At 54.6% G+C, this 26,595-nt stretch overlaps 1 protein-coding gene and 1 long non-coding RNA gene across 16 annotated transcripts in view; one reads left to right on the top strand and one right to left on the bottom strand.

Annotated features, from left to right (window-relative positions):
• Positions 1-5,442: 5,442 nt before the first annotated feature.
• LOC120852044 lies at positions 5,443-9,139 on the bottom strand. Its single transcript, XR_005718465.1, has 2 exons — positions 9,014-9,139; positions 5,443-5,793 (listed from the first exon to the last, which is right to left on the bottom strand). It is a non-coding gene; the product is annotated as an uncharacterized LOC120852044 (long non-coding RNA).
• Positions 8,207-26,595, top strand: part of DNM1 (dynamin 1) — a 43,496-nt gene continuing 25,107 nt past the window's right edge. For all 15 annotated transcript variants that reach the window (XR_005718460.1, XR_005718462.1, XR_005718461.1 and 12 more), the window contains exons 1-9: positions 8,207-8,458; positions 22,444-22,517; positions 22,773-22,922; positions 23,250-23,453; positions 23,719-23,817; positions 23,923-24,083; positions 25,073-25,215; positions 25,352-25,487; positions 25,684-25,751. Coding sequence is in view for 9 of the 15 variants with exons in the window: in XM_040225242.1 (XP_040081176.1) it covers positions 8,298-8,458; positions 22,444-22,517; positions 22,773-22,922; positions 23,250-23,453; positions 23,719-23,817; positions 23,923-24,083; positions 25,073-25,215; positions 25,352-25,487; positions 25,684-25,751 (1,196 nt within the window). In the remaining 6 variants the exon portion in view is untranslated. The remainder of the gene's footprint in view (positions 8,459-22,443; positions 22,518-22,772; positions 22,923-23,249; positions 23,454-23,718; positions 23,818-23,922; positions 24,084-25,072; positions 25,216-25,351; positions 25,488-25,683; positions 25,752-26,595) is intronic.

Here is a 26,595-nt window from a genome sequence, read left to right on the forward strand (position 1 = left end):
GGCTGGTGGGGCCGGGGAGGGGTGCGGGTGGGGGCTCGGTTTGAAAGTTTTTTTTTTCTTCTCGGGTTTGGCCGCGGAGTCGGGGAGGAGGGCAGAGTTCAAAGATTTAGAAAACGGCGCTCATCGTCCTGCTCTCAAGGACCCTTTAATTTCGCCTCTGTCCGGTGTCCCGCTGCCTCGCTCCTCGGTCCCCACACTGGGTCACAGTGTGCGGTTATTCGGGAACGATCCCTTTTCTCTTTAATGCAAAGCCGACCACGGCTGTAACAGCCCTAGGCAACTCGCTCGCTTTGTATCCGGCGCCGACAGTGTGCCGCGCGGCGCACACGGTGGGGCAAGGGACTGCAGGCCCGAGGTTGGCCCAGCGGAGACCGGAGGGGCAACCAGGCACCGCAATCACGTGGCCAGCGCTGCCCTAAAGCTAAGGACCCGCGCTACTACGGCCCCTGGGGCGGCAGCACAGGGGCCTGGATTTAGGCGCCAACGGGGCTGGACGTAGGTGGGACTAAAGGGGATGTCCCGCCTACGGGTGGAAGGGCGGCCCGGGCGCTTCGGACTTTGAAGCAGAGCCTGGTTTTACACCTGAAGGGCAAGAAGCGACAGCGAAGTGTGTGACAGCATCACATCCGCCCAGATTCGGACACGGCTCGAGATCCCCTGGGCTTCCAACCAAGCAGATCTCGGCGCTAGCCGGGGTTGAACTGGGGCTCCTCTGCCTCCTGGCTAGGCGACCCTGGCAGACGCCGGAGTCCTCTCTAAGCCTGTTTCTTCGTCTGTAAAATGAGTGCCCCCTCCCGGGGTGTGTGTGTGTCTGTATGATATTATATAATGTTTCACACTGGCATCTCGCACAGGGCAAGCTTAGCAAATTGCCAAAGTAAAAATATATACATGGTTCAGTTCAGTTGCTCAGTCCTGTCTGACTCTTTGCGACCCCATGGACTGCAGCTTGCCAGGCCTCCCTGTCCATCACCAACTCCCAGAGTTTACTCAGAATCATGTCCATTGAGTGGGTGATGCCATCCAACCATCTCATCCTCTGTTGTCCCCTTCTCCTCCTGCCTTCAATCTTCTCCAGCTTCAGGGTCTTTTCAAATGAGTCAGTTCTTCGCATCAGGTGGCCAAAGGATTGGCGCTTCAGCTTCAGCGTCAGTCCTTCCAATGAATATTCAGGACTGGTTTCCTTTAGGATGGACTAGTTGGATCTCCTTGCTGTCCAACAGACTCTTAAGAGTCTTCTCCAACACCACAGTTCAAAAACTATATGTATAAACCTGAAACTAACGCTCATGTTGGTGAAAATAGGGACGCCAGCACTGGCTTCTTGTGTTGGTTCATCTTTCTGGAAAGTAATCTGCAAATTCTCTATCAAGACTCTTGAACGTGTTCTGCCCCTTGACCTGGTAACCCCACTTGTAGGAATCTAGCCCAAGAAAATAATCAGAAAGAAGTCCTTTTAAAAGCCAGCATGTGCACAGAAACATCTATAATAGTGGTCAGGGAAATAATCAACTTTGGAGAATAGCTAAATAAATCATGGTGTCTGCCATGACTGAAATGACTTAGCAGCAGCAGCAGCAGCCTCTTAAGGAATAGCACACAGCCTTCAGAAATTATGTCTTCAAAGGATATTTAAACACGATATGGTATAAAGTGAACTCAGCAGGTTACAAATCTGCATACACATCACGATCCCAGTTTTTGGAAAGAATAAATGTGTGTAGTGGGTTCATGGGGACGGAGATTCACCTTCCTTTTTAAAAATAATTTGCTATGATCCGTTTGGATGACTTTTTCATGAGGAGGATGTGGACATTTTTTGGAATGTATGTGACCTTGTGCTGCCTCCCTGGAGATCAGAGAATGCTCTGAGGACACTGGGGCTAGACTCATGTTAATTGCCTTTTTTTTTTTTTTTCCGCTGAACCTCAGGGCATGTGGGATCTAAGTTCCCAGACCCGCTCCAGTGGAAGCACTGATTCTTAACCACTGTACTGCCAGGGAAGTCCCTCGTGTTAATTCCTTTAAACCAACCCCTCGCAAGCAAAGCCCCCCAATGAAGTATGCTCAGAGGCTGAGGCCTCATCTCTGAATCCCAAATGAGGTCTGAGGATGTAGCATCGGCTAGAGGCCTCATTCTTGCCTCCACATTGAGGTGCACCTTCACCATGAAATAGACTTATACTCGGGTGGCGCCATGTCCAGACCTATTTGCTCCAGGAATCTGTCTCTTCTCATGACGATATCATATAGTGTGATTATTATGGTGGTGGTGTAGTCGCTAAGTCGTCTCTGACTCTTGTCACCCCAGGGACTCTAGCTTGCCAGGCTCCTCTATCCATGGGACTCTTCAGGCAAGAAGCTTTCATCCACTTGTGCCTTTACCTACTACTAAGTGAACAGAGGGGAACAGAGAACAGAGGCAGGGAGTGGCAGGGTGGGCAGCCCCTTGTTGCTGCTCCTACCCTTCAGAGTGACCTGGGGCAGGACCCCTCCCAACTTGGGATCTGAGTGTGGCCATCTCTGCTGGACAGGACTGACTTGTGTGTAACAGGCTCGCCCAGCCGCCACCCCCCACTTACCAGCTTCAGCCACAGTGGCAACCTTCTGTCCCCAGAGGAACCAAATCTCCCTCAGAATCTCCCCTCTCCTGTCACTCATCACCAGGCTGATTCCCGTCCAGTCTTTGCTGCTCCATTCAAACATCACCTTCTCAGGAGGCCTTTCTTTTTTTTTTTTTTTTAACTCCTTTTTAAATTTTTTATTTATTTTTGGCTATTCTGAGTCTTTGTTTCTATGCAGGCTTTTCTGCAGTTGCAGCAAGCGGGGGCTCCTCTCCTGCTGTGATGCTCGGGCTTCTCATTGCAGTGACTTCTCCTTTTGTACAGCACACATTCTAGGGTGTGTGGGCTCAGTAGTTGTGGCTCCTGGGCTCTAGAGCACAGGCTCAATAGTTGAGTGCACTGGCTTAGCTGCTCTGCAGCATGTGGCATCTTCCCAGATCAGGGATCGAACTGATGTCTCCTGCCCTGGCAGGTGGATTCTTTACCACTGAGCCACCAGGGAAGCCCAAGAGGCCTTTCTTGATCGTCAGATGCACCCTCAAAGCTCTCTGTCCACATGGGGAATAACTGGACAATCTAGGGCTCACTGGGGCCTGAGATTCTCACAAGCTGAGCCATCCAGGGACAGAGCTGGCCCCCAATCCATGCCTCCAGACCTAGCTCTGTCTCTCCTGGACAAATCCTGGCGTGTCTACAATCCTTTAACCTTCCCACCAAGAGGTGACAGCCCAGGACTTCCCTGTTGGCCAAGTGGCTAAGACCCCACATTCCCAAAGCAGGGAGCCCAGGTTCGATCCCTGCTCAGGGAACTAGATCCCACATGCTGCAATTCAGAGTTCATATGCCGCAACTAAAGATCTCTCATACCACAACTAAGGCCCAGCACTGCTAAATGAATAAAATAAATTTTAAAAAAGAGAGGTGACATCTTTTGCTACCTTCATGAGGTTGAAGTTTCTTTAGAGAGTACTGTGGTAATGATGATTATAATCACAGTAATCGTAGCTCTAGTTATTCACTGTTTCAGGCACTGTTCTCATATTTTCTCTGAATTATTACATCATTGAATCCTCCTCATATAACCCTATGAGGTAGTTAATAGTCTTATCCCCTTTTTGCAGATGCAGAAACTGAGGGCCAGCTAGGTGAAATGACTTGTCCAAGGTCACTGGGTTAGATAGTCGTTGGGGTGGGATTTGAACACCAGGCAGTCTAGCTAGAGAACTGTACCCTTGATCCTCAGTACACAAGAGTACGTGCCTTGTTCCAGACTTACGGGGAGCTCCTCATTGTAAGATGAGGGAGTGCAAGCACAGATGCCTGGACCACTGGTGCCCCAAAGCCTCTGGGAAATCTTGGTGCCCAGCCCCCAGCCACACAGAGAAAGGCACTATGTGAAGCCCCAGCCTGGCCCAGCCGGCTTCAGCAGTGACCTTGCCTAACACAGCCAGGTGTCTTGGCTTCACCCACCTGGACCACTTTCTTGTCTTTCTCTCCTCTGTGATCCACATTCTAGGAGGGTTCAACTTCTGCATCTTGTTAACCTCTTCATCCCCTTATGTCTTGCTTGAGGTCTGGCATGAAGTACCTGATCAATACCTGTTGAAGAGGGACTTCCCTGGTGGTCCAGTGGCTAAGACTCCAAGCTCCAAATGCAGGGGCCCAGCCTTGATCCCTGGTCAGGGAACTAGATCCCACATGCCACAACTAAAGATCCTGAATGCAGCAACTGAAAAAAAAGGTCACACCTGCAACAAAGATTGAAGACCCCATGTGCCACAGCTGAGACCTGGCACAGCCAAATACTTAAGTAAACATTTTTTTTTTTAAATCCTGTTGAAGAATGAATGAATCCAAAGGGCCAGACCCTGAGCAGACTTCATGACTAAATATAATGGCTTGGTCAAGTGCTGCATAATAAAGCTATTGAGAAATTCAATACAGTCAGCATTTATTGAGCACCTGCTGTATGCCCAACAAAAACCCCATCAGAAGGGACTAGCATTTCATTTCATGTGCATTAGAAGCATGCAGATAACAACAGCTGGTGCAGTATAGGCTGTAAACATGGAAGCCCAGTCTCACCAAGCTCCATTCACATCTTCACTCCATCATTTTCTGGCTTTGTGCCCTCGGCCACATCCCTCTTTGTGCCTCAGTTGCTTCATCTGTCAAGGAGAACTAATAGGAACTCCTCCCCACTCCTGAGGGGTGACTCTTTCAGCACAGTAATCTGGCCCAGGGAGAAATGCCCAATGAGTGTTCTTGTTGCTGATCTGCCAGTACAGGTTGTGGTTACAGCTTCAAGGGCTCCAGAGAGAATTCTCCCCCATTAGTGTTCAAAATAGAGGGTCAAAGCCATTTCTAAGACTCTCATTTAACTCATTGGCCTTCGGGACTCCCAGCTTCTCAGCACCTGGGAGAACCATCTGCAGCATCCCTCCTTTGGTCCTCACCAAGCCCTGTGGGAATGAGTGTGTGTGTGTGTGTGTGTGTGTGTGTGTGTGTGTGCGCTCGCGCACGCTCAGTTGCTCAGTCATGTCCAACTCTTTCTGACCTCATGGACTGTAGCTCTGCCAGGTTCCCCTGTCCATGGGCTTTTGCAGGCCAGAATCCTGGCGCGGGGTGCCATTTCCTCCTCCAGGGGTCTTCCCGACCCAGGGCTTGGACCCGGGTCTCTTGCACCTTCTGCACGGGCAGGAGGCTTCCTTACCCCTGAGCCACCTGGGAAGCCCCATAGGAATGAGGCCAGTATAGCCATCAGGTTCGTTTCCTTTCTGATCCCATACCTTTGCTTATGCTGATTCCTCTGCCCAGAACATCAACCCTTCTCCACACACACACCCCCAAGTGGCATTTTATCCATCCATTCTTCAAGCCCGGCACAATCATTTTCCCCGAACCCGAGAACAAAACCAAAGCACTACTAAACAGTGGGAATTATGCAGCTGCGGACAAGGAACTTGACCAATCTGTTCTTACACTGAGAGACCTCAAAGACTTACTGTTGCTAAAAAACCAAGTTGCATGTAATAATATATATTAGAGCTTCTCCAGCTCTGATGTGCACAGGAATCTCCGGGGCTCTTGATTCTTGTTAAATGCAGGTTGTGATCCAGCATGAGTGAAGCATGAGATTGTGTATTTCTGACCAACTCAGGGTGATACCCAGGCTGCTCGTCTGGCATGGGTGATTCAGCAAGACAGGATTTATAGTATGATCCCATTTCTGTAAAAAACAAAATGAAACAAAATGAATATACATGGGATAAACCAGAGAATAAACTCTAAATAGTGGTTATCTCGGGGTGGGGGGATGACCAGAAGTTTTCAAATACTGTGTAAAGTCTGATTTTTACAATACGTTTTGCTACTGTAATTAGGAAAAACAAACCAGCCACAATGGCGCCCCTTTAGGATGACTGTAACTGGCACCCTCTAAATAAATGAATGGCACCAATCCAGGCTTCATCTCTGCCCTCTCTGGTTCTGGAGCATAACAATGGGCTGGCTGGGAGCAGCCACACAGGATGTGCAGTTCCACATCCACATCCAGTTCTCTGGAAGGTTGTGATCACCAGCATCCTCAAAGCAGTGATTTAATAAGGGTCGCCTGAGCCTCAGGCCGGGGCCATGCCCTTCACAGGCATTCCAGTCTATCATTATCCCCATTACCCAGATTAGATCACTGAGGCTCAAAGATATGGAGGAACCTGGATCACACAGCTCATCTAAGACCCAGGTCAGGCTCTTGGAATGGGATCCGCTTATTCCTCTCTGCCCAGATGTTCCCCAGATGTCCACATGGCTTACTCCCATACTTCCTTCAGGTCTGCTCAAATTTTTACCTTACCAGAATCCTCCTCCAACCACTGTATGCAAAACAGCAACACAGCACCCCCCTCCAACTTCTCCAGCTTTTTTGCCTTTCAAAGTACTCATGGCTATCTGACAGTCACATTTATGGGCTCATTTGTACTTTGTCCTTCTTTTTCTACTAGACTATAAGCCACATGAAGGTAAAGGCTTCATCCATTTTGCTCCCTGCTTTATCTCTGAGGTCTAGCAGAGTTCCTGGTTTAATAAATATCTATTAAATGAGTGAACGAAGCACAGTCTCCAATTTACAGACTACTGATCTCCCAGCAGCGGCCCCCACTCTGTTCACAGATGGTGACCTACTGATCCCCAGTAGAACAGGACTGTTGTTGTTGCTAGTCTCTAAGTCATGCCCACCTCCTTGCAACCTCATGGACTGTAGCTCTCTAGGCTCCTCTGTTCTCCAGGGTTCTCTCTCTGTTCTCTGTTCTCTCTTCCCTAGTCTCCTTGTGGGGAGTCCCAGTTAGGTTCCTTAAATGCAGAGGTGGAAAACTTGGCTTGGGGCCCCCCGGTCTTTCTATGTGAAAAAAATAAATAGGGTAGGGTTTCAAGAGTCCTGGATTCGAGCCCTACTGTTTTACCACCACCTTGATGGTTTGGGGAGAACACTTCACTTACCAGGACAAGACGTTCCAACTGTCCCAAGAAGGCCCTTCCAAGTGTCAGGGCCTTTGTACCTGCTGTTCATTTGGCCTGGCTAGCTGCTCCTCGGAGAAGGCAATGGCAGCCCACTCCAGTACTCTTGCCTGGAAAATCTCATGGACAGAGGAGCCTGGTAGGCTGCAGTCCCTGGGGTCTCGAAGAGTCGGACACGACTGAGCGACTTCACTTTCACTTTTCACTTTCATGCATTAGAGAAGGAAATGGCAACCCACTCCAGTGTTCTTGCCTTGAGAATCCCAGGGACAGCGGAGCCTGGTGGGCTGCCATCTATGGGGTCGCACAGAGTTGGACACGACTGAAGCGACTTAGCAGCAGCAGCAGCTGCTGCTGCTTCTCACCATTCAGGTCTCTTCTCAACTGTCACCTCCACAGAGAACCCTCCTAACCTGCCAGGCTAAAGAGAACTCTTCATATGCTCTGTTTATTTCTCGCATCACTATTAGTGTACACTATCTTCACTTGTAGTGTTTCATTTATCTGTTTATTCATTTACTGTCTGTCTCCACTGTAAGATCTATGAGGGTAGAGACCTGGTCTGTCTTGTTTACGGCTATATCTCCAGCGCCTAGAACAGGGTATGGCTTACAGTTACGTGTTCAGTAAATATTTGTTAAATTAATGCTCTATATGTTTTCCTTCTAGAAACAGGGAGATTGAGGCCCAAAGGCGGGAAGGGAAATGCCGGAGATAAATTAGTGTTACAACCTAAAGTAGAAGGCACTGAAGCCGAGTGAAACTGAAGGTCAGAAGACTATGACCTTGGAAGGAGGCCGTGCCTCCAAGCCTCAGTTTCCCCATCTGTAAGAGGGAGTGAGGCAGCCACGACTACTCTCCAAGGAGTCTGGTACTAAGGGCACCTGGTACCTAGGAGACTTTGCCCGTTTCCAGGAAAGATAACGTGCGGTGCAGCATCTGTGCCTCCCCCAGACACGGCTCGAGCGCCCCCAAAAGCCGCAGAAATTGAAAACTACAGTCCCCATAGTGCTACGGGCGGCGCCTGCGCACGGCTGCCGACCCGCGGCGCAGCGGGCGCCCCCTCGCGGCATCCCTGCGCAGCGCGGCGCTCCGATCCCCGAGGGGCGGGGGGACCCACGGCGCAGAAAAGCGTCGGAGCGCGCCGCTGCATCCGCGGAGCCGAAGCCGGGAGCCCAAGCGGCGGCCGGATCGCAGCCTGCTGGGCCAGCCGCAGCCATGGGCAACCGTGGCATGGAGGATCTCATCCCGCTGGTCAACCGGCTGCAGGATGCCTTCTCCGCCATCGGCCAGAACGCGGACCTCGACCTGCCGCAGATCGCCGTGGTGGGCGGCCAGAGCGCCGGCAAGAGCTCGGTGCTCGAGAATTTCGTAGGCAGGTAGGAAGCGGCGCGCCCCTGGGACGCGGACTCCCCGCGCCCGGGTCCTCTTGAGTCTCGGGACCCGGCCCCGACGGCGCCGGGACCTCGTAGCCCCCTGGCGCTGCACGGCGGACAGCGCGCCACCCCCCCGCCCCCACCTCCAGCCAGAAGGAGGAGGCGGCCCTCCCCCGCGACGAGAGCCCTTCGGGGGCGCAGCGCCCTCCACCCTCCTCATCCCCGCTGGGCCGCAGACGTCAAGCCTGCGGCCGCGGGCTCACGCCCCCCTCCTCCGCTCCATCCTTTAGAAAGACAGCAGACCCGGGCAAAGGGCTGTTCCCCCACCCCGAACCCCCCATGGGTACCGAGGGGCCTGCATGACTCCCCTCGGTTCTGAGGGGGTCTCTTGAAGCGGGCAGCACCCCTGGGCCCATGCCCCCAGGCTCTGTGGACAGCTCCCCCTCCTCTCATGGGGACTCCTGGACTGCGGTGGGGGGTCACGCCTCCCGTCGCCCCTGGGAGAGGACATGGCCCCTTGAGCATCGGGGACCAGATAGTCTCCCCCGTCACACACACCTCTGCGGCTCCGGCCGCCATCCGTGCGCAGCGCGGAAGAGGGGGGAGGCGCGACTGCAGGATGAGGAAGAGGGGGTGGGGGGAGCCAGCGCCTCTGAGCCTTCCCCGAGCCGCCGGCCCCTTGCCCTGCCGCCGCCCATGGGTGGGGGGGGGCGCCTGTCAGTGTCGTCCTCCCCTTGGCCTGGCAGAGGGATTGGAATGGAGGGAGAAGGCGGTGGAGGACAGAGATGACTAAGACAGGGAGGGAGGCGGGCTGGCGGGGAGGGGTGGGGGGAGCCATTTGCACGACCTAATCCCCCTCCTGCCTCGGATCCCACAAGGCGCCGGGAGGGCCAGGTGGCAAGGAGTCAGGGGCAACCACCAAGACAAAGAGCCCTGGGTTTAGGGAGGCAGGCAGGGTCGTGACCACCCCCCAGGCTCTCCCCAAGAAGGGGAGACAGAGATGGGCTTTCCGGGGGCTGAGAAGGAGAGAGAGGCCGGCGCTCTTCCCCGGGGGCTGGAGGCGGAGGGGGGTTGCTGGGCAGACTGAGGGAGGAGGCAAGAGAATCGACACTGACCTCCCCATTCTGTCATCTGCCTTCCTAAGCTCCTTCAGAAACCCTAGCTTTCGCCCAATGACCTTCATGGGTAAAGAGGCGGATGACCTGTGCCAGAGGGGGAGGCAGGCAGAGAGGGCTTTCTCCTCCCCTCATCCCAGGGATGGCAGTTCTGGGCTGAGACATCCTGAGTCCCAAGCCAGGTTCTGCTGTGAAACCTCCAGCGAGTCACTGCCCTCTCTGAGCCTCAGTTTCCCCATCTCTAATGTGGGCGATTAGACTGGACGGTCATCCCTGCCCCTCAAATGACCTGAGAAGGCCCAGTGTCAGCCTCAGGGGTGAGAGAGAAGGATACTGCACGGATATATGTATCTGTGGGACGCAGGAGAGCCACTGTGGGGGCGGCCGGGCCCATCTGATCAGCAGGGGTGACGCCGTCTGTCTCCCGGGGAAGGGCTTCCAGAGAACCCCTTTCCTGCTCATGTGACCCCAACTTCCCCCAGAGCTGCAGAGACATAGACCAGAGACACAGAGATGGTCCCTGTCCCTACGGCTCAACAGTCACCGCGAGGGGGGTGGGAGGACCCTGGAGGCAATACAGCCCCTGAGGCCGTCATGCTTTAGATGACAGTTGTGGACATCCTGCACTTTTCAGGGTACAAACCACAGGCCTGCCTCTCCCCGCTCTGCTCATGCATGCTCTGTGCCTGCTGCGTGCTCTGGGCAGGAGGCACCGGGGGGCAGCTGACCTCAGCCACCATCTGCCAGGCCCTTCCCCTGTGCCCCCTGCCAGGCTATACGGGATGGGTCACAAGAGCCCCGTGAGGCGGGTACTGTGATGACCACCCTGCAGGGGAGGAAACTGAGACGCTGAGGTTAGAGGCCCTGTCCAAGGTCACAGGGCCAAGAAGGACCGTGCCTGTCAGGCTCCCATCTGGGGCCTGCACCACCTCTAACAGCCCAGCTCAGCACTGAACACGGGAACATGCAGGTGCATGGACCCCCACTTTCCCCATCTGAGGAATGGGCCCACTGCCAGCTGCCGCCCTGCCTTCCTGAGACATGGGTGTGGGGCTCCAGCGAGTTCACGAGTGTAAAAGCCCCCTTTTATAGACTCGTGGAAGGGCGGTATCAATGTTCAGTTAGGTTTGGGGCCTGTGTGGGCCAGGAGACCTAGCCGCTGCCGTCTCGGAGTCCACCATCCAGCCGAGAGAGTTGCCGAGGGTGGACCGCACAGCAGGCCAGCCTGGCCACAGCTGACTTCCGCAACTGTTAGCTTGTTGAGGGGTCGAGTGAGATTCAGACTCTGCCCCCAGAGGCTTGGACCCTCTCGCTGCCCTCCACAATCCAATAGCCTTTGACTGCGGCCCCGCGGGAGGATACACAGGGTGTCCAGGCGCAGTTCTGGGGCAGAGTAGGGGCCTGGCGTACAGTGGCGTGCACAGGGATGCATTAGTTGATTCTCATGAAAGCGAGTGAGGAGGCCAGGACTGGAGTGGGAAACAGGTTCACTGGGGTCCCCACAGTCTGCCTCGCCATGGATCCCCACCTCTCCACCTTGGGCTGGGTCCCCAGACTCGTGTGCATGGTAACAGCCGCTCTGTCTCCTAGGGTTTCCCGGGAGTCAACCCCCCATGGAGAGGAAGTGGAAAATATATCAGAGGAAGCAGAGGCTGCTCCAGGCTTCCGGGCACCCAAGAGGGCCTTGTTGTAATCTCTGCAGTGGCGGTGGCCCAGGCAGCTGCCCAGGACCCTAGCAGGGCTGCTCTGGATCTGTGCTTTTTCTTTGTCTCCCTTTTACAGAAAGGAAGGCTGAGGTTGATTTGTTCAGCCATCCAGCAGACGTACGTGAAACTGGGGGCCATAGTCAATGCTGGGAGTGAAAAGGGCCACTTTCCACAGGGAGGTCAGAGAAGGTGTCTAGGAATCCGTGGCATCTGAGATGAGAACTGAGGGACAAGAAGTCATGTGACTATTTGGGGAGAAGCATTCTAGGCTGAGGGAACAGCTCATGCAAAGACCCTGGGGCAGTAACGAATTTGGTATCTTTGAAGAACAGAAAGGAAGCACTGTGGCTGGTGTTTGGTGGGCAAGGTGAACACAGCATGGGAGAGGTAGGCAGGGGCCTCAGATTAAGCTGAGGAACGACGTTTGTTTTCATTCTTATCAGAAGCTCTTAAGTAGTGGAATGACTTGAGCTGCTTCCAGCAAGTGTGTGACTTGGGGAAGGCGACAGGAAACAGGTCCAGAGGCTGCTGCGCTGGGCAAAGTGGGGCTGGACCAGGGCGTTGGCAGAGAGAGGGGGAGAACAGTGGGGTTCAGGATGTATTTTGGAGGACAGTCCCACAAAACCTGCTGGAGGATGAGATGTAGAAGGTGAGGAAAGAAGAATCCAGGATGACTTTAGCACCTCTGAACCCGGTGGGTGTTGGTACATTAACAGAGGCTGGGAGGAGCAGGCTGGGGGTCAGGGGGTAAGATCGGGAGTCTGGGTCTGAACTCGTTGAATCTGAGATGTCAGGTGGGCAGTGTGGTGATGCAAGTCGGAAGCTCAGAGGGAAGGCGGGCTGGAAATACAAATTTGGAAAAGATGGGATGTCAACTCGTGAGCGTAGATGAGATCATCTCGGTGGTTAGCGCAGACAGCGGAGTGTGCGTGGGCCCCCGGACATCCCAGCACTTTGTGAGCAGATGTCTGGGGCTCCAGGTTTCCCTTCGTCTGCCCCCAGCTGCGTGCCCCCTCCCCACTATACCCATCCGGCACCAAGTTAGGTGTCCTGAGACAGGCTTCCAGGCTCTGGCACCCCTGGCCTCACTCACTCTGAGGCCCAGGCATGCTGACTATTGGGCACTGCCCATCTTCCCTCCTGTTTGGCCCCCTGGGGAGGCCAGGGCCAGCAGGAGTGTGACAGAGGGGCTGAGCGCTCAGGCTTTGGAATCAGACCTGGGTTTGCAGCTTAGGTCTGGTACTTACACACTGGGCAAACTTGGGCATGTTTTTTAAACCCTGCCCAGCTGCTCTTTCCTCATCTGTAAAATGGGGATAATAATAGCACCTCCATCACGGGACTGTGGCGAGTGTTGACATCATGCCCGTGAAGCACTCAGGTCAGGTCTGGCCCAGAGAACATGCCCATTCTGTTCCTGCCTGGGCATAGGTACCAGCTGGGAGGAGGGGCAAGGATACAGGTGGGGCAGGGAGCCTGGTGAGTGAGCCTCTGCCCAGAGCCCAAAGGGCAGCCTGGGGGATAGGGTTTTGGTTTCCTCTGCTGACTCTGCCTACTCCAGCTCAGGCTCACTGAGTGGTTAGTCAGTCACTGAGTTGTGTCTAACTCTTTGCAACCCCATGGACTGACTGTAGCCCGCCAGGCTCCTCTGTCTGTGGGATTTCCCAGGCGAGAATACTGGAGTGGGTTGCCATTTCCTTCTCCAGGGCATCTTCCCGACCTGGGGATTGAGCCGGCATCTCCTAGGGCTCCCGTATTGGCAGGCAGATTCTTTACCCCTGAGCCACCTGGGAAACCTTTTGCTCAGGCCCCCTGCCTCCTACCAATCCCCTGTCTCTGCATTCTGGTCCCAGCACAGACCTTGTGCCAGTCTCTGGCCTCTGAGAGCCCTTCTCTTGGTCAGCCCCAGGCCCTGCCATGGGGGACAGAGCATTCTCCACTACTAGGATCTGTCTCTTCCTCTGAACACCTCAGGCTACATCCCATTTCCCAGATTCAGAGACTGAGGCCAAAGAGGATTAGGGCATAATTGAGACATCGAAAGTAGAGAGGCGGAGGGAACTGACATCTCCTTGGCACTTGCAGTGCGCCAGGCCCTGAGGATAGAGCTGTGAACAAGCCAGACCCATCCCTGTTCTCGGGGGACTCACAGCTGAGCGGGACAGACAGAGGCTACATTACACAAAGAGCTCTTATGTTGTGGGTTTGAAGAAGGGTACCAGGAGTCTGATGTTGTAGGGAGCAGGAGTCATCAGGGGGCCAGAGAAGGCATCTGAGCAGTTAAGTCTGCGCCTGAGAGAAAATAGGACTTGGTCAGGCATAGGAGTGAACCACTCCAGGTGCAGGGTCCCCCCCTGAGGAAAGGCCAGAGGTGGAACCGGAGGAGAGAAGGGCAGTGAGGAGCAGAGATCGCAGTGAGATCAGGCTGGTCTGGGAGGCGCTTTGGGCCCTTCAGCCACCCCGACCCAGAGAGCCCACGATGCTGTGCCCCTCCCTACTCAGAGCATGCTCCTGGTACATGCCCTCAGCCAGACCTGTGTGCCCATCCCTGCCAGAGGACGTCTTCTCCAACCCCCAGTGGCTCCAAGGAACTGGGAATGAAAGGTGACTCTGGCAGACAGCATCTGATCCCGGTGTCAAGAGAATCGAGTTTCCCTGGCCTTGGCTGGGGTCGGAGGGTCAGAAACAGGAGGAGGGGACACAGGCAGGCTGGTGCGGAGGCGTCAGGTGGGAGCGAAGGCTGCCAGTCACAGTCGCGGTATTATCAGGCCTGGAATAGAAGGGAGAAGTGGAGCCCACGTGCCGTATGTCTAAATATTCCAGTTATAAATCAAGCTAAGGAATTGCTAACTAAGTGCATTCTGCCCTCCCACCTTGACAAACACACCTTCAAAGCAACCTGGCAGGATGGTGTGGAATTTAGAATTTCAGACTCTGAGTTCTGAGATGGGGTGGGCACTCCCAGGGCTGCCCTCATCTTCCAGCTCCATCAGCCTTAGCCTCGAGGTTGCCTCCTTGCACTGAGGGCAGCCCACAGGTGGGAAAGAACCTAGAGGTATACTTGAGACTGAGAGAAAGTTCCAGGGCACTTAAGTGTGGCCTAGGAGGGCTGCACAAGAGCCTCCCTGGTGGCTCAGCGGCAGAGAATCCACCTGCCAGTGCAGGAGATCCAGGTTTGATCCCTGGGTCAGGAAGATCCCCTGGAGGAGGAAATGGCAACCCACTCCAGCATTCTTGCCTGGGAAATCCCATAGACAGAGGAGCCTGGCAGGCCACAATCCATGGGGTCACAAAGAGTCAGGCTTGAATGAGCAACCAAAACAAGAACAAACAAGGAGGGGTGCACAGGCTCACGGGAAGGTGAGGCCAGAGATTCCAGCAAGGATGGGGCCCAAGGTCAGGGCCCCGAGCCCCCAGGTCCAAGGGCAGTGTTGCTTTTTGTCTTCTTGGAACCAGCAACCTCTTAGTAGGAGGAGCATCATCCCCAGTTTTCAAGTAGTAAAATGGCACAGAGAGGGTAAGGGACCTGCCTGAAGTCACACAGCAGTGCATCAGAGGCAGGACAGGAACCAGCACGGGTCTTCTATCTCCATGTGAATGTCCACCCTCTTCACCCCAACCCCTGTGTCTGCCTCTCCATACACCTCAGCTTCTCCTCCTCTGCTCTCCTTGGTTGTCTCTCGGGCACTCTTGCCCCCTTCCTGGACTGAACGCTGGCTAAGGAATACCCACCGATTGTAGCAGTCAGGTCTAGCAACTTGGAATTCCTATGTTGTTCGGTCACCAAGTCGTGTCTGACTCTGGGAGCCCACGGACCGCAGCACATCAGGCCTCCCTGTCCCTCACCATCTCCCAGAGTTTGCCCAAGCTCATATCCATTGAATCGGTGATGCCATCCAACCATCTCATCCTCTGTTGCCCTCCCAGTGCCCCGGCCAGAGGCCCCAGGATCAGCTCCCAGCTCCTCTCACATCCTCTCCATCCAATGCAGTCTACAGACCCTGTGGGTTCTGCCCTAGCCCATCCCTTCTGTACCTGGGCCACATCACCTTTGTCCTATCCAACACCCAGGACAGACTCCTCTCTTGCTATTCTCTGTCGGGCAGCTCGGAACTTCCTAGGGCTTCCCAATCTGATGCCTCTGCTTGAAGCCCTTCTTAGCTCCCTGCCCTCCAGGCAGAGCCTTATCTCCTGAGCTGGGGCCCTGAGGCTGGCCATACCCAGCTGAGCTTCCCCTCCGGGGGCCACCTAAGTATCTTACAGCTCATGGGGAATGGGCTGTCCCTCTCCCTCACTCTCCTATTCTCTCTGCCAGGAAGGTGCCTCACCCCACCTCCGTCTTCTTCCTTCACTGGCTCAACCTCCAGATCTCACATCAGCCAACACCTCCTCTAGGATGCCTTCCCTGACCACCCTCCAGCCCGTGACCTTCGCGTGTGGGGCAGGACTCAGTTTTCTCCCAGAATGAGGGACCACAGAGGAAGAAAGAGGCCCGTGACCTTGGGCTGAGAGCTCCTGGCAGAGGAGATCCAACCAAGGTTATTATGAACGTTTTACCTGTTTATCACTGCGCCACTCTTTTGTCCTCAGTCTTAGCACAGGGAAACCAGGCCACCAGCCCAGATCGGGAGAAACATCTCAGCAGGTGAATGCAATGCTCCCTGGCACACGTAGGCACCAAGCCCAGGATGGGCACTCAGGCGACTCACGGCAGCGCCAGTGGGCAGTCTGCTAGATAGCTCCTTCTACAGTCAGGGTCTCGAGGCAGCCCCTCATTGGCCATAGGAGGGAGCTGCTGGATTGTGTCCATTTCACCGATGGGGAAACTGAGGTTCAGAGCAGGGAGATAATTTAGTGGAGCTGAGATTCCTTCACCTCAGGCTGTTTGTGATAAGAAATAACGATCCAGGGACTTCCCTGGTGGTCCAGTGGCTAAGACTCTGTGCTCCCAATGCAGGGGACTCAGGTTGGATCCTTGGTCAGGGAACTATATCCCACATGCCACAACTAAGAGTTCGAATGCTGCAACAAAGACCCAGCACAGTGAAATAAATGAAAGAAATAAGGATCCAGAAGTAACTCCATATTGAGCAACTTGGGAAAAGTCCACGCTGAGCTGTTAGACAGGCAGAGCTGCTACCCAAGTGTGGCTCAGAGCCCGTCTCCATGAGGGGCACCTGGCTTTGTCTGAGCCTGTTTCTTCCCCTTCAAGTTGGGAAAACTGGCCACGCCAACCTCACACAGCCATTTGAGCATCAATCAAGAGGCTGCAGGTTTCTTAAACAACTTTATTAAGGTAGAATTTACATGCTGTAAGATTCGCCCATCTTTAGTGCACACTTCAGTGATTTTTCGCATATTTGTGCAACCATCATCACAATCCAATTTTAGACCACTTCCATCACCCCCGGAAGAAACCTCGTGATGATGCAGATTTCAGAGCCCCCGGAAGCATCCTTGGCCAGCAATCAACAATCCATCAGGGTTTGCCATGACTATTCTTATAAGTGATAAAACGTTTACAATGCTGAGCCCCAGGTGTTAGGGGTGATGGTCGCTTTTTATTTTTTCAACATCTTATGTATTTTCTGAAAAAATATTTAATGAGAGAGCATATGATTTTTTTAAAGCAGGGGCAAAAGAAATCGTTTCCGTTTTGAAAGTATAAAGTCGTCAACACTTGAAAGAAAGGGAGGGAGGAAGACAGGGAGGGAGGTAGGAAGGAAAGAGGCAAAGAAGAATGGTAGGAAGGATGGAAGGATAAGGTGAAAAGAAAGATGACATGTTTTCTTTAATATTGAAGAATGGTTGTTGTGGGGAGAGTGCTGGGCTTGGAATCCAGGGCCCAGGGCACCAGTCTTACCCTGTCACCAACTTGCACTGTGAACTTGGGCGACCCTCTTTCTTGTGCCTCAGTTTCCACATCTGTACAATGAGGGCGGTAATGGGAAAAATGGAGGAACTCCTTCCAATCATTCCTTTGGCCAACAGGGGTGTCCCAAGTGCCTGCTCCGTGCCAGGCTCTGAGCTGGGTGCTGGGAATACCGTGTAAATAGGGCCAATTCAGGCCCTGCTCTCAGGACATTAGAATACCAGGAGAAGCTAAGGCTGGGGCTTCCCTGAAATCTTCAAACCTCAGCTGGAAATTTGTGGGCTGTGTGACATGGGCCAGCCCAGGGCCTCCTGGGGCGGCAGGAACAGAGAGGGACTTGTTGCCTGGAAGCAGTCTCACCTCCTCCCCACTGTATTTCTTGGCCCACCCACTCCCTCGCCTCCACCCTGGCTCCCTGCTTCAGAGGGCATCTCACAGTCTGTTGGGCACCTTCCCTTCCACTTCCAAGGCAAGATTGGGCTGGAAATATTCTGGCCTCCGCCCACTCCTCTGGCCAGCCCCCAGGAAACCTATCTTCCAGCTCCCTCCCTGCAGCATCAATTGATGACATGGTCCTGGGAACCCAGGCTGTGTGCTCAGCTCCCTCAACAAGTTTTATTTCTCATCATTGCTACCACGCCTGGGTACAGACATTAAGTTATATAGGCCTCGCAGAAACCCATTTTACTGATAAGGAAACTGAGATTCAGAGACGTCTGATGATTTATCCATAGTCACACAGCTCGGACATCCAATGCCGGGCCTGTCTGACATCAGAGTCCAGGAAACAAGAGACTGACAAGGATGACCGCCACTGGGCACACACCAGTCCAAGCATGCTACTTTGTGGTGGTGTTTGAGCTCAGCAGGACATGGGAACCAGGGTCCCAGAGCAGTTGTCAGACTAGGAGTGGCAGCTCTGGGTATAATTCCTCCAGGCCCCTCTGGGGTGACAGTGCCAGTTCCGATAGGCCGTATGTGGTGCCTGGAGGTGGTGAGATGTGTTTATTTCCTCCTCCCTGTGCTTCAGGTTTGAAGGTACCTCTGCAGATGGCGAGGCAAGGCCTCCCCAGGAAACCACCATCTGTCCAAAATGAGTGGGAGGAGCTGGCATGTCACCAGCCACCCCTCCCACACGTCAGTCGAGGCTGGTGGGCCCGGCACACTTTTCTCTGAGCACCTGTTCTGTCCTTTCTTGGGCAAACCAGGAGCTGAGTGGGAGGTGCAGAGGTGGCTCTGGCGGGAGACCAGATCAGGCCCGAATCTCCAGTGCAAAGGTGCGGGACACCTTATTATTTTTTTAATATTTATTTATTTTTCTGCGCCGGGTCTTAGTTGCAGCACAAGGGGTCATCGTTTAGTTGCAGCATGTGGGATCTAGTTCCCTGACCAAGGATCGAACCCAGGCCCCCTACCACTGGACCACCAGGGAAGTCCCCTGGGGGCACTTTAACTGAGAGTATGGGGCAGTCTATCCAGGCGAAAGGTGGAAGCTGTGGAGTTGCTCAGCCATGCTTGCTCCTTCCAGGGTTGCCTGAGCCCCTATGATAGCCCATCCTGTGCCCAGCATGAGAATCCTGTGCCCAGCGTGAGAATCCAGCGGGCAGTGAGGCACTGAGTCTGGATGTGGGAACAGCCGTGCTCATCACTGCCTGTCCAGGCATGAGCCTAGCTGAGAAGCAGGCTTCCAGGTCCTGGGCCCATCTCAGCCATCCCTTCCATCGCTGTGCAGCCTCACAGCTCCCTGCCCCTCTCTGGGCCTCCATCCCACCCCCTGGACAATGACAGGGAATGAGATGTTCTCTGAAAACTCCTCCTCCTTGAGGTCCATCGTTTCCAGCCAACATTATGTGCTCAGGATCCTGAGATCCAATTCAGTGCCTAGAGGACGTGAGGCAGACGGTTCTTCAGGATCTTGGATTCCTTGCTGAATTTTGGGAGGATTCTCCGAAGGAGGGGGGCTGAGGACAGGAGGCTCTCCTTGGCAGCCCCCTCCAGCTGCTGAGTGCCCGCTCTGTTCCAGGCACAGGCTAAGGCTCCAGGAATCATTGTGCAGCCACGTGTGGTCATACATGACGCCTCCTTTAGGTCATGTGGTTTACAACTGAGGATCCTGAGGCCCTGAGGGTGAAGCAACTGGCCCAGGGGCACCAGGTTGGAGAATGGCCAAGTCAGGACTCGAACCCAGGGCCTCTGCCTGGCGCTGGTTCCTCGTCACTGAACCAGGAGCCTTAAAATTGATGGGAACATGGGGATTGTGTTTAGAATCCAGATTCCCTCCTCCTCTCCCCTGCACCCCGCAACCCTGAAGATTCTGACCCAGCCTGTCTGAGGAATGTGCATTTGAACAAGCCACCCAGGGAATTCTGAGAGCCTGGGGCAGGGCCAAGATGGAGCCCCTGGCCACCTGGGCACCCATCCCCACCCCGGCCTGGGAAATCTGGGTCTGAGTAGGCACTGCTCCCACACATGCTATGTGCTCTAATCTCTGCTTCCCATAAGCTGCTTGTCCTTTAAGTAGCCCTGGGAGGCAGCAACTTGGAGCAGCCTGGCCCAGACCCCTGATCACCCCTCCAGCTGGGCTCTGGGTTCCCCACACCCTCTATGTGGCACCTCAGGGACCTCTACCTCTCAGGCCTGCCAGGGCCAAGTGGGTCCATCTGTGCAGGAAAGGGGTGGGGGGTGGTGCTCTCAGGCTAGAGCTCCAGGGAAGGTTCATGTCTCTGCCTGGGGAGGGGCTCTCTGTGGGGAGTCCCATCCTTTCCAGCCCCGCCTGCAGTTTCCATGGCAACTACTGTTGCCATGGTATTGCTGGGTGAGGAGAAGGTGGGGAAGAAGGTAGACCCCAGGTCCCCATATCCTCCCCAGCCTCTGTGAGCCGAGATGCCCTATCTCTCCAGTCCTGGGGGGGCGGGTCCCAAGTACTAGAGGGTCACCCCTGCAAAGAAGTCAACGAGTAAGGGGTAAAGACAGAGACAGGAAGTCCCTCCCCCGCAAGTGAACCACCTCCCCCTCTGTGCGGCCTGGTGCACCTCCATTCCAGCACATGTCACACTGCATCGCATTATCTGTTTACTTGTCTCTCCCACCATGCTGTGAGTGCCTCAGGGTGGGAACCATCTGACTCATCACCTCCCATCCCCAGGGACCAGCACAGGGCCTGGCACAGAGCAGCTGCTCCCAAATATGTTCTACACTGAATTTAATTGAATTACATAAAAAGCCAAGTCTGGCTCCTCATGTTTAGGGGGCAGCAGAGTCTGATGGGAAAGTTTCCAGGCTCTGGAGTCCGACAGCAGCGGGTTTGATTCCCCGGCTCTGCCATTCCTGACTGGGTGACCTTGGATGAGTCATTTCACCTCTCTGAGGCCTTGGTTACCTCATCTGTAAAGTTATCTTCTCCATATGAGAGCACTTTTTGAGGACTTGGGGGTTCAGCTCCCTGTTATTACTTATTTCTCGTTCCATTGGGTTTTCACTGCTGCTCGCGGGCTTTCTCTAGTTGCAGTGATTTGGGGGCTACTCTTCATACAGTGCACAGGCTTCTCATTGCGGTGAGTTCTTGTTGCGGAGCACGGGCTCTAGACACACAGGCTTCGGTAGTTGTGGCACACTGGCTTAGTTGCTCCGTGGCATGTGGAATCTTCCCTGACCAGAGATCAAACCTGTATCTCCTGCATTGATAGACAGCTTCTTATCCACTGTACCACCAGGGAAGTCCTCAGTGCCCATTTTTTTGATGTAATTTTCTGGCCATGCCACATGGCATGTGAGCTCTTTGTTCCCTGACAAGGAACTCAACCCGCGCTCCCTCAGTGCCCATTTATTAAGCACCTCTTGTAATGGAAAAGTGCGAGCCCTGCCCTTCTGAACCTCACGGTCCTGTGCAAATGAAAAGCATTTGCCTGGCATCTAGAAATGATGGATAAATGCGGGATTTATCATGCTCCTTCCCCATAAAGTGGCTGACTCCTCCTCATTAGTCTCTGCTCTCCCCAGAGGTGGGGCAGGGTGAGGACAGAGAATGGAAGAGCCCTCCGCAGGGACCTCAGATGAGGCCTTGAACCCAGAAGCCTGGGGCGATTCTGTTGTTCCGGGGACACTCTGCCCTTAACCTGAGGCACAGAAAGCTTTGTGAGTTCAGGTCAGGCTCTGGGCTTGGGGTAGGGCATCCAGGTTTCTGTTCTGGCTCTGTCCCAGCCCTATAGTATCTTGAGGATATCCTTTCCCCTCCCTGGGCCTTCATGTGCCTCACCATGAAGGAGATCTCTGTGGCCCCTCAGCTCCCCTCTTTCCTGAATCCTGGCAATCCCGTGTTTCCAATCCCAGTAGCCTGATCCCTGAAGAGGCCTCCACCATCACCCTTGTGCTGGCTTGGGTGGGGCTGTAGGTGGATGGGTGGAGTGATGAAAAGAGCTGACAGGACAGAGAGAAGTGGCACCCTGAAGAGTTAGCCAAAAGGACTGCTGAGGCTGAAATTGACATAGCAGATGTCTGAGGAATAGACATCAGGTCTACAGGCAGGAAGTGACTTTGGGACCCCCTCAGTCCAGTCATTTAAAGGGAGCTGGGTCTGCTGGGAGATGGGCAGAAAGCCTTCACCAGAGGGTCAAACAGATCTACTGCAGGGTCTGGTAGATACGGGTTGGGCAACATGAATATCCCTGAGCCTCAGTTTCTTCATCTGTAAAATGGGGATAATACTGTCTTCCTAGTGAGGCTATTGTCTAGAGTCCATGAAATATTGCCCACAAAGAGCCTGGCATGCGGTAGGCACTTAAGAAGCATGAGTCCTTTTCCTTGTTTCCTCCTTCCCCTCATCCCCCTCATCCTCAACCTCAGCCAGATGGGGCTAGGAAAAGGGGAAGTGAGATGCTGCCTTCCGCACAGCGGAAAGGAGGGGACGAAGTGCAGCTCCGTTTCCTTGGCACCCACTCTGTGGCCACCAGACATTTGGGCATTGGGGTGGGGCACCTCATGCCTCAGTTTCTCCTGAGTTGAATGGCAGTGACTGAGTTGGGGCAGGGACTTCCTGTTGGCTCAGAACCAATACAGGGCAGACTGTGAGAGAGGTCTGAGGGTCAGTTCAGACTCACAAAATCTGTGACCCAGAGGACTTGAGGGTGGTCTTTCCCACCTTTCTCAGCTGCCCTCTCGCCGTCATGAATCCCTTGGGCTGAGATGTGATGAGGCACTTCTGGGGAGCTTTGAGGCCCCGGTGGCAGGACAGGCGTCCCTGGGACACAGGGAGCCTCCTCAGATCTTGACTCTCCTATCTTCCCCAATTCACTGCAGGGACTTCTTGCCCCGAGGATCTGGCATTGTCACGCGACGGCCCCTGGTCCTGCAGCTGGTCAATGCTACTACAGGTATGGGCTTCCCCTCTTTGGACCTCATTCCTCATCTGAACAGCGGGGATAACAAGGCATAACGGAGAGGAGTCCTTGTTGTCGGGGGAGGAAGAAGAAGGCAGTGTTGTGTGTGTGTGTGTGTGCGCGCGTGTGTGTGTGTGTGTGTGTGTGTGAGAGAGAGAGAGAGGGGGGTCTTTTCCCAGTGGGAGATGAAACTCAGGTAAGCTTTGGTTATGATGCTTTCTCCCCCGCGCCCGGCTCCTTCTGGGGCAGAATATGCCGAGTTTCTGCACTGCAAGGGGAAGAAATTCACTGACTTCGAAGAGGTGCGCCTGGAGATTGAGGCTGAGACCGACCGGGTGACCGGCACTAACAAGGGCATCTCTCCAGTGCCCATCAACCTCCGCGTCTACTCGCCGCACGGTGAGATCTGGCCCTGACCCCGCCCCCTGCCTCTCAGCTTTCTCGCCGAGCCCCGCCCCTTGGGAAACCGTCTTCTTGGCCCCGCCCCCTAGCTATTGCCTCACGGGCTTCACTCTTATTCTGGGCCCCCCCAACGAGCCGTGGCTCCGCCCACCTCTGGCCACGCCTCTAACGGGTCTCCGTTTTAGCCCTCCGGGTTTCCCTAACCCCACCCACCTACAGCCACGCCCCCAAACAAGTCCTCTCTAAGCCCGGCCCTGTTCCTTAATCCGCCCGCCCACGGCCACGCCCCTCGCCTTGAGCCCGCCCTCTCGCCGCCCTGTCCAGTGCTGAACCTGACCCTAGTGGACTTGCCTGGAATGACCAAGGTCCCGGTGGGGGACCAACCTCCCGACATCGAGTTCCAGATCCGGGACATGCTTATGCAGTTCGTCACCAAGGAGAACTGCCTCATCTTGGCCGTGTCCCCGGCCAACTCCGACCTGGCCAACTCTGATGCCCTCAAGGTGGCCAAGGAGGTGGACCCCCAGGGTAGGTTCCCACAGGCGGCCGACACGCAGGGCCCCGGGGGTCTATTCACAGTGTAAGGGGGGGCCACTGGAGGATCTAAGCGAATAGCAGTGGGATCATATTTACGCCTTTAAAAGTCGTTTGGGCCACCTTGGAGAATGAATGGGGGGCGGAGCACAGGCTGGGAAATAGCAGGAGTGTGGTGGGATCGGGAGTGCCTGGGGTCTCCTGTATGAGGGCGAGTGCGGGTGTAGACAGCCCTCTCCTGCCACACCCTCCCCCCCAGGTCAGCGCACCATCGGGGTCATCACTAAGCTGGACCTGATGGATGAGGGCACAGATGCCCGCGATGTTTTGGAGAACAAGCTGCTCCCGCTCCGCAGAGGTAAGTAGGCCATGGCCCTGACCCATGTGACAGCCCTTCCCTTTCACCTCCAGCCCCTCACTCCCTGCAAGGCTGAATGCCCCTTGACCTCCACCGCACCCACAGGCTACATTGGAGTCGTGAACCGAAGCCAGAAGGACATCGATGGTAAGAAAGATATCACAGCTGCCTTGGCTGCTGAACGCAAGTTCTTCCTCTCCCACCCTTCCTACCGCCACTTGGCTGACCGCATGGGCACGCCCTACCTGCAGAAGGTCCTCAACCAGGTAGGGGCTCAGGCCAGGATGAAGTCTGGGAAACCAGCATGAGAACAGAGTCATTGAAGTGTATTTTGGGAGGGTTGCCCACTGTCCCACAGCGAGGTAGCACCCGAGCTTCGCTGCTCCTTCCCTGACTGGGGCCAGGAAGGGAGCCCTGGCACCCTTCCAGGATGGAGGGTGTCATTGACAAGGGCTTGGGCTTAGGGGCTGGGACTGGAGCGTACTTGGCTGAAGACCTTGGTACCTTCTGAAATGGGGAGAGGCTGATCTGGGGACAGGTGATCCCAGGAGACTTCTTGGATATTTCTCTGCCTGGAATGGGGCTTCCAGAATCACTGAGGTGTGTGTGTGTGTGTGTGTGTGTTGACAGTAGGGAGGCAGTGTGACATGGGGCAAAGTTGGGGTCCCTGGAGGCCATACACCTTGCTTCCAATCTCAGCTTCGCCACTCACCCACCAAGACTTTCCAGCTCTCTGAGCTTCTATTTCTGCATCTGTAAAATGGTGATAAGACCCATTTCTTACAGTCATTGTGCAGTTCAGGGAGACACTGTGTGAGCTGACCTAACCAGAGTGAGTCCCAGAACTTGAGAATTACCTTAAGGGAGGCCTTAAACCTAGAGGGCGCAAGGGGGCAGTCTTCCAGTCACCACTGCCCCTGATTTATTTCATCTGGCTCTTGTGGTGTCTAACACTATTGAATTAATCAAAACCAGGTGATTTCCAATAAAAATCTAAATTTCTGGCTTCTATTAAAAATGGTATTATTGACTCATTAGTTCAATTAAAACACCTCTGTGAGCACCTACTGTGTGCCAGGCAGCTTTCATTCCGGTGGACAGGGCAGTGGTGGGCAGGGCAGTGGTGGGCAGGGCTGTGGCTCTGCACCTCACCACGTCCACACGGGCCCCAGACATCCTGGTCCCTGCCTGGTCTTGTGGGCTTTCTGGGTCTCTGTGACCATGGTCTTCATGCTTTCCTCGCCCCTACCCCCAGCAACTGACAAACCACATCAGGGACACACTGCCAGGGCTGCGAAACAAACTCCAGAGCCAGCTGCTGTCCATCGAGAAGGAGGTGGAGGAGTACAAAAACTTCCGCCCTGATGACCCAGCGCGCAAGACCAAGGCTCTGCTGCAGTGAGGCCCTCCCCAACCCCTGACTCCCCATCGCGGAGCTGCCCCTCCCGCAGCCTCTCAGCACCACCGGGTCTCTCCCTGGGCTCCTTGTACTGGGTTGCTGCTGCCCCCTCAGGTGACACAACTCTTTCCCCAGGATGGTCCAGCAGTTCGCTGTAGACTTTGAGAAGCGCATCGAAGGCTCAGGGGACCAGATCGACACCTATGAACTGTCGGGGGGAGCCCGCATCAACCGAATCTTCCATGAGCGCTTCCCTTTCGAGTTGGTCAAGGTAGGCAGCCCCTCACCCTGGGGCAGGAGGGTTCACCTCCCTCCCACCCACTCACCTACCTAGAACTCTCTCACACATATGTTGGCTGACTTCACTAGAGGCCCTGGTGCCAGTCCTGGGAGTGGGGTGGAGCCTGTCCTGACCTCCCAAATACCAACAGAGGCCCTGACCAACCATCTTTTGGTCTCCTACACAGATGGAGTTTGACGAGAAGGAACTCCGAAGGGAGATCAGCTATGCCATCAAGAATATCCATGGCATTAGGCACGTATGGGGACCGGGGAGGGAAGCCGAACCCTGGAAGGAGGAAAGGGTCTAGCGCAGAGGTAGAGGAGTGATGGAGTGAGCTCCCCTTGGGAAGGATGAAGAGCCCTAGTGCCCAGTCTCCTCAACCCCGACTTTTCTGGCTTTCAGCTTGGATAGGCTCTGGCAAGGGGCACTGGATAGGAGACCCGGGCTACCCCAATACCTGCAGCCTGCTGCCTGCCTTTGCCTGTTCCTGGGCACAAGGCTTGGCGGCTAGACTATTTGGGTACAGCCCAAGGTACAGGTGGCAGGGGAAGCACCCTCTGGGCTTGGGTCCCCTGCCCATGCCAAGGTGAGACAGCTCCCATCAGTCATCTCCAGCACAAAGTTGCCCAAACCAATGGGTAGGGCCTGAGATAGGCTACCAGGTGTTGGTCTGTGAACCTTTTGTGATGGAATGAGGCCTCTCAACCCTCCAGACCCTCCCATGATCCTGTTAGCCCAAAGTTGGCCCCATTCCGCCCCATTTCCCTCCTTCCAGCCAACACCAAGAACAGTGGAGCAGTAAGGAAGACTGGGAAATAGACCGGTCCTTAACATCTTAGCCTCTGCTCCAGGGATCCAGAGCTACACTGGTCCTTCAACAAGAAAATTTAAAACACCCGCTATGTGCCTAGGCAGTGAACCAGACCAAAATTTTGCTGCTTTCATGCAGGTTCCATTCCAAGGTTTGGCATGAATTTGCAGACTGCATTGGCTAAGGCACAGGAAAAAAAAAAAAAGTCTCTCTCCTAGTCTTAAAATAAAATGCTTTCTTCCCAGTAAGGCTCTCAGAGACAACCCAGTTCAGCAGTTTTCAAAC

Source organism: Oryx dammah, unplaced genomic scaffold (genome assembly GCF_014754425.2).
Source record: "Oryx dammah isolate SB20612 unplaced genomic scaffold, SCBI_Odam_1.1 HiC_scaffold_25, whole genome shotgun sequence".
Taxonomy (NCBI): Eukaryota; Metazoa; Chordata; class Mammalia; order Artiodactyla; family Bovidae; genus Oryx; species Oryx dammah.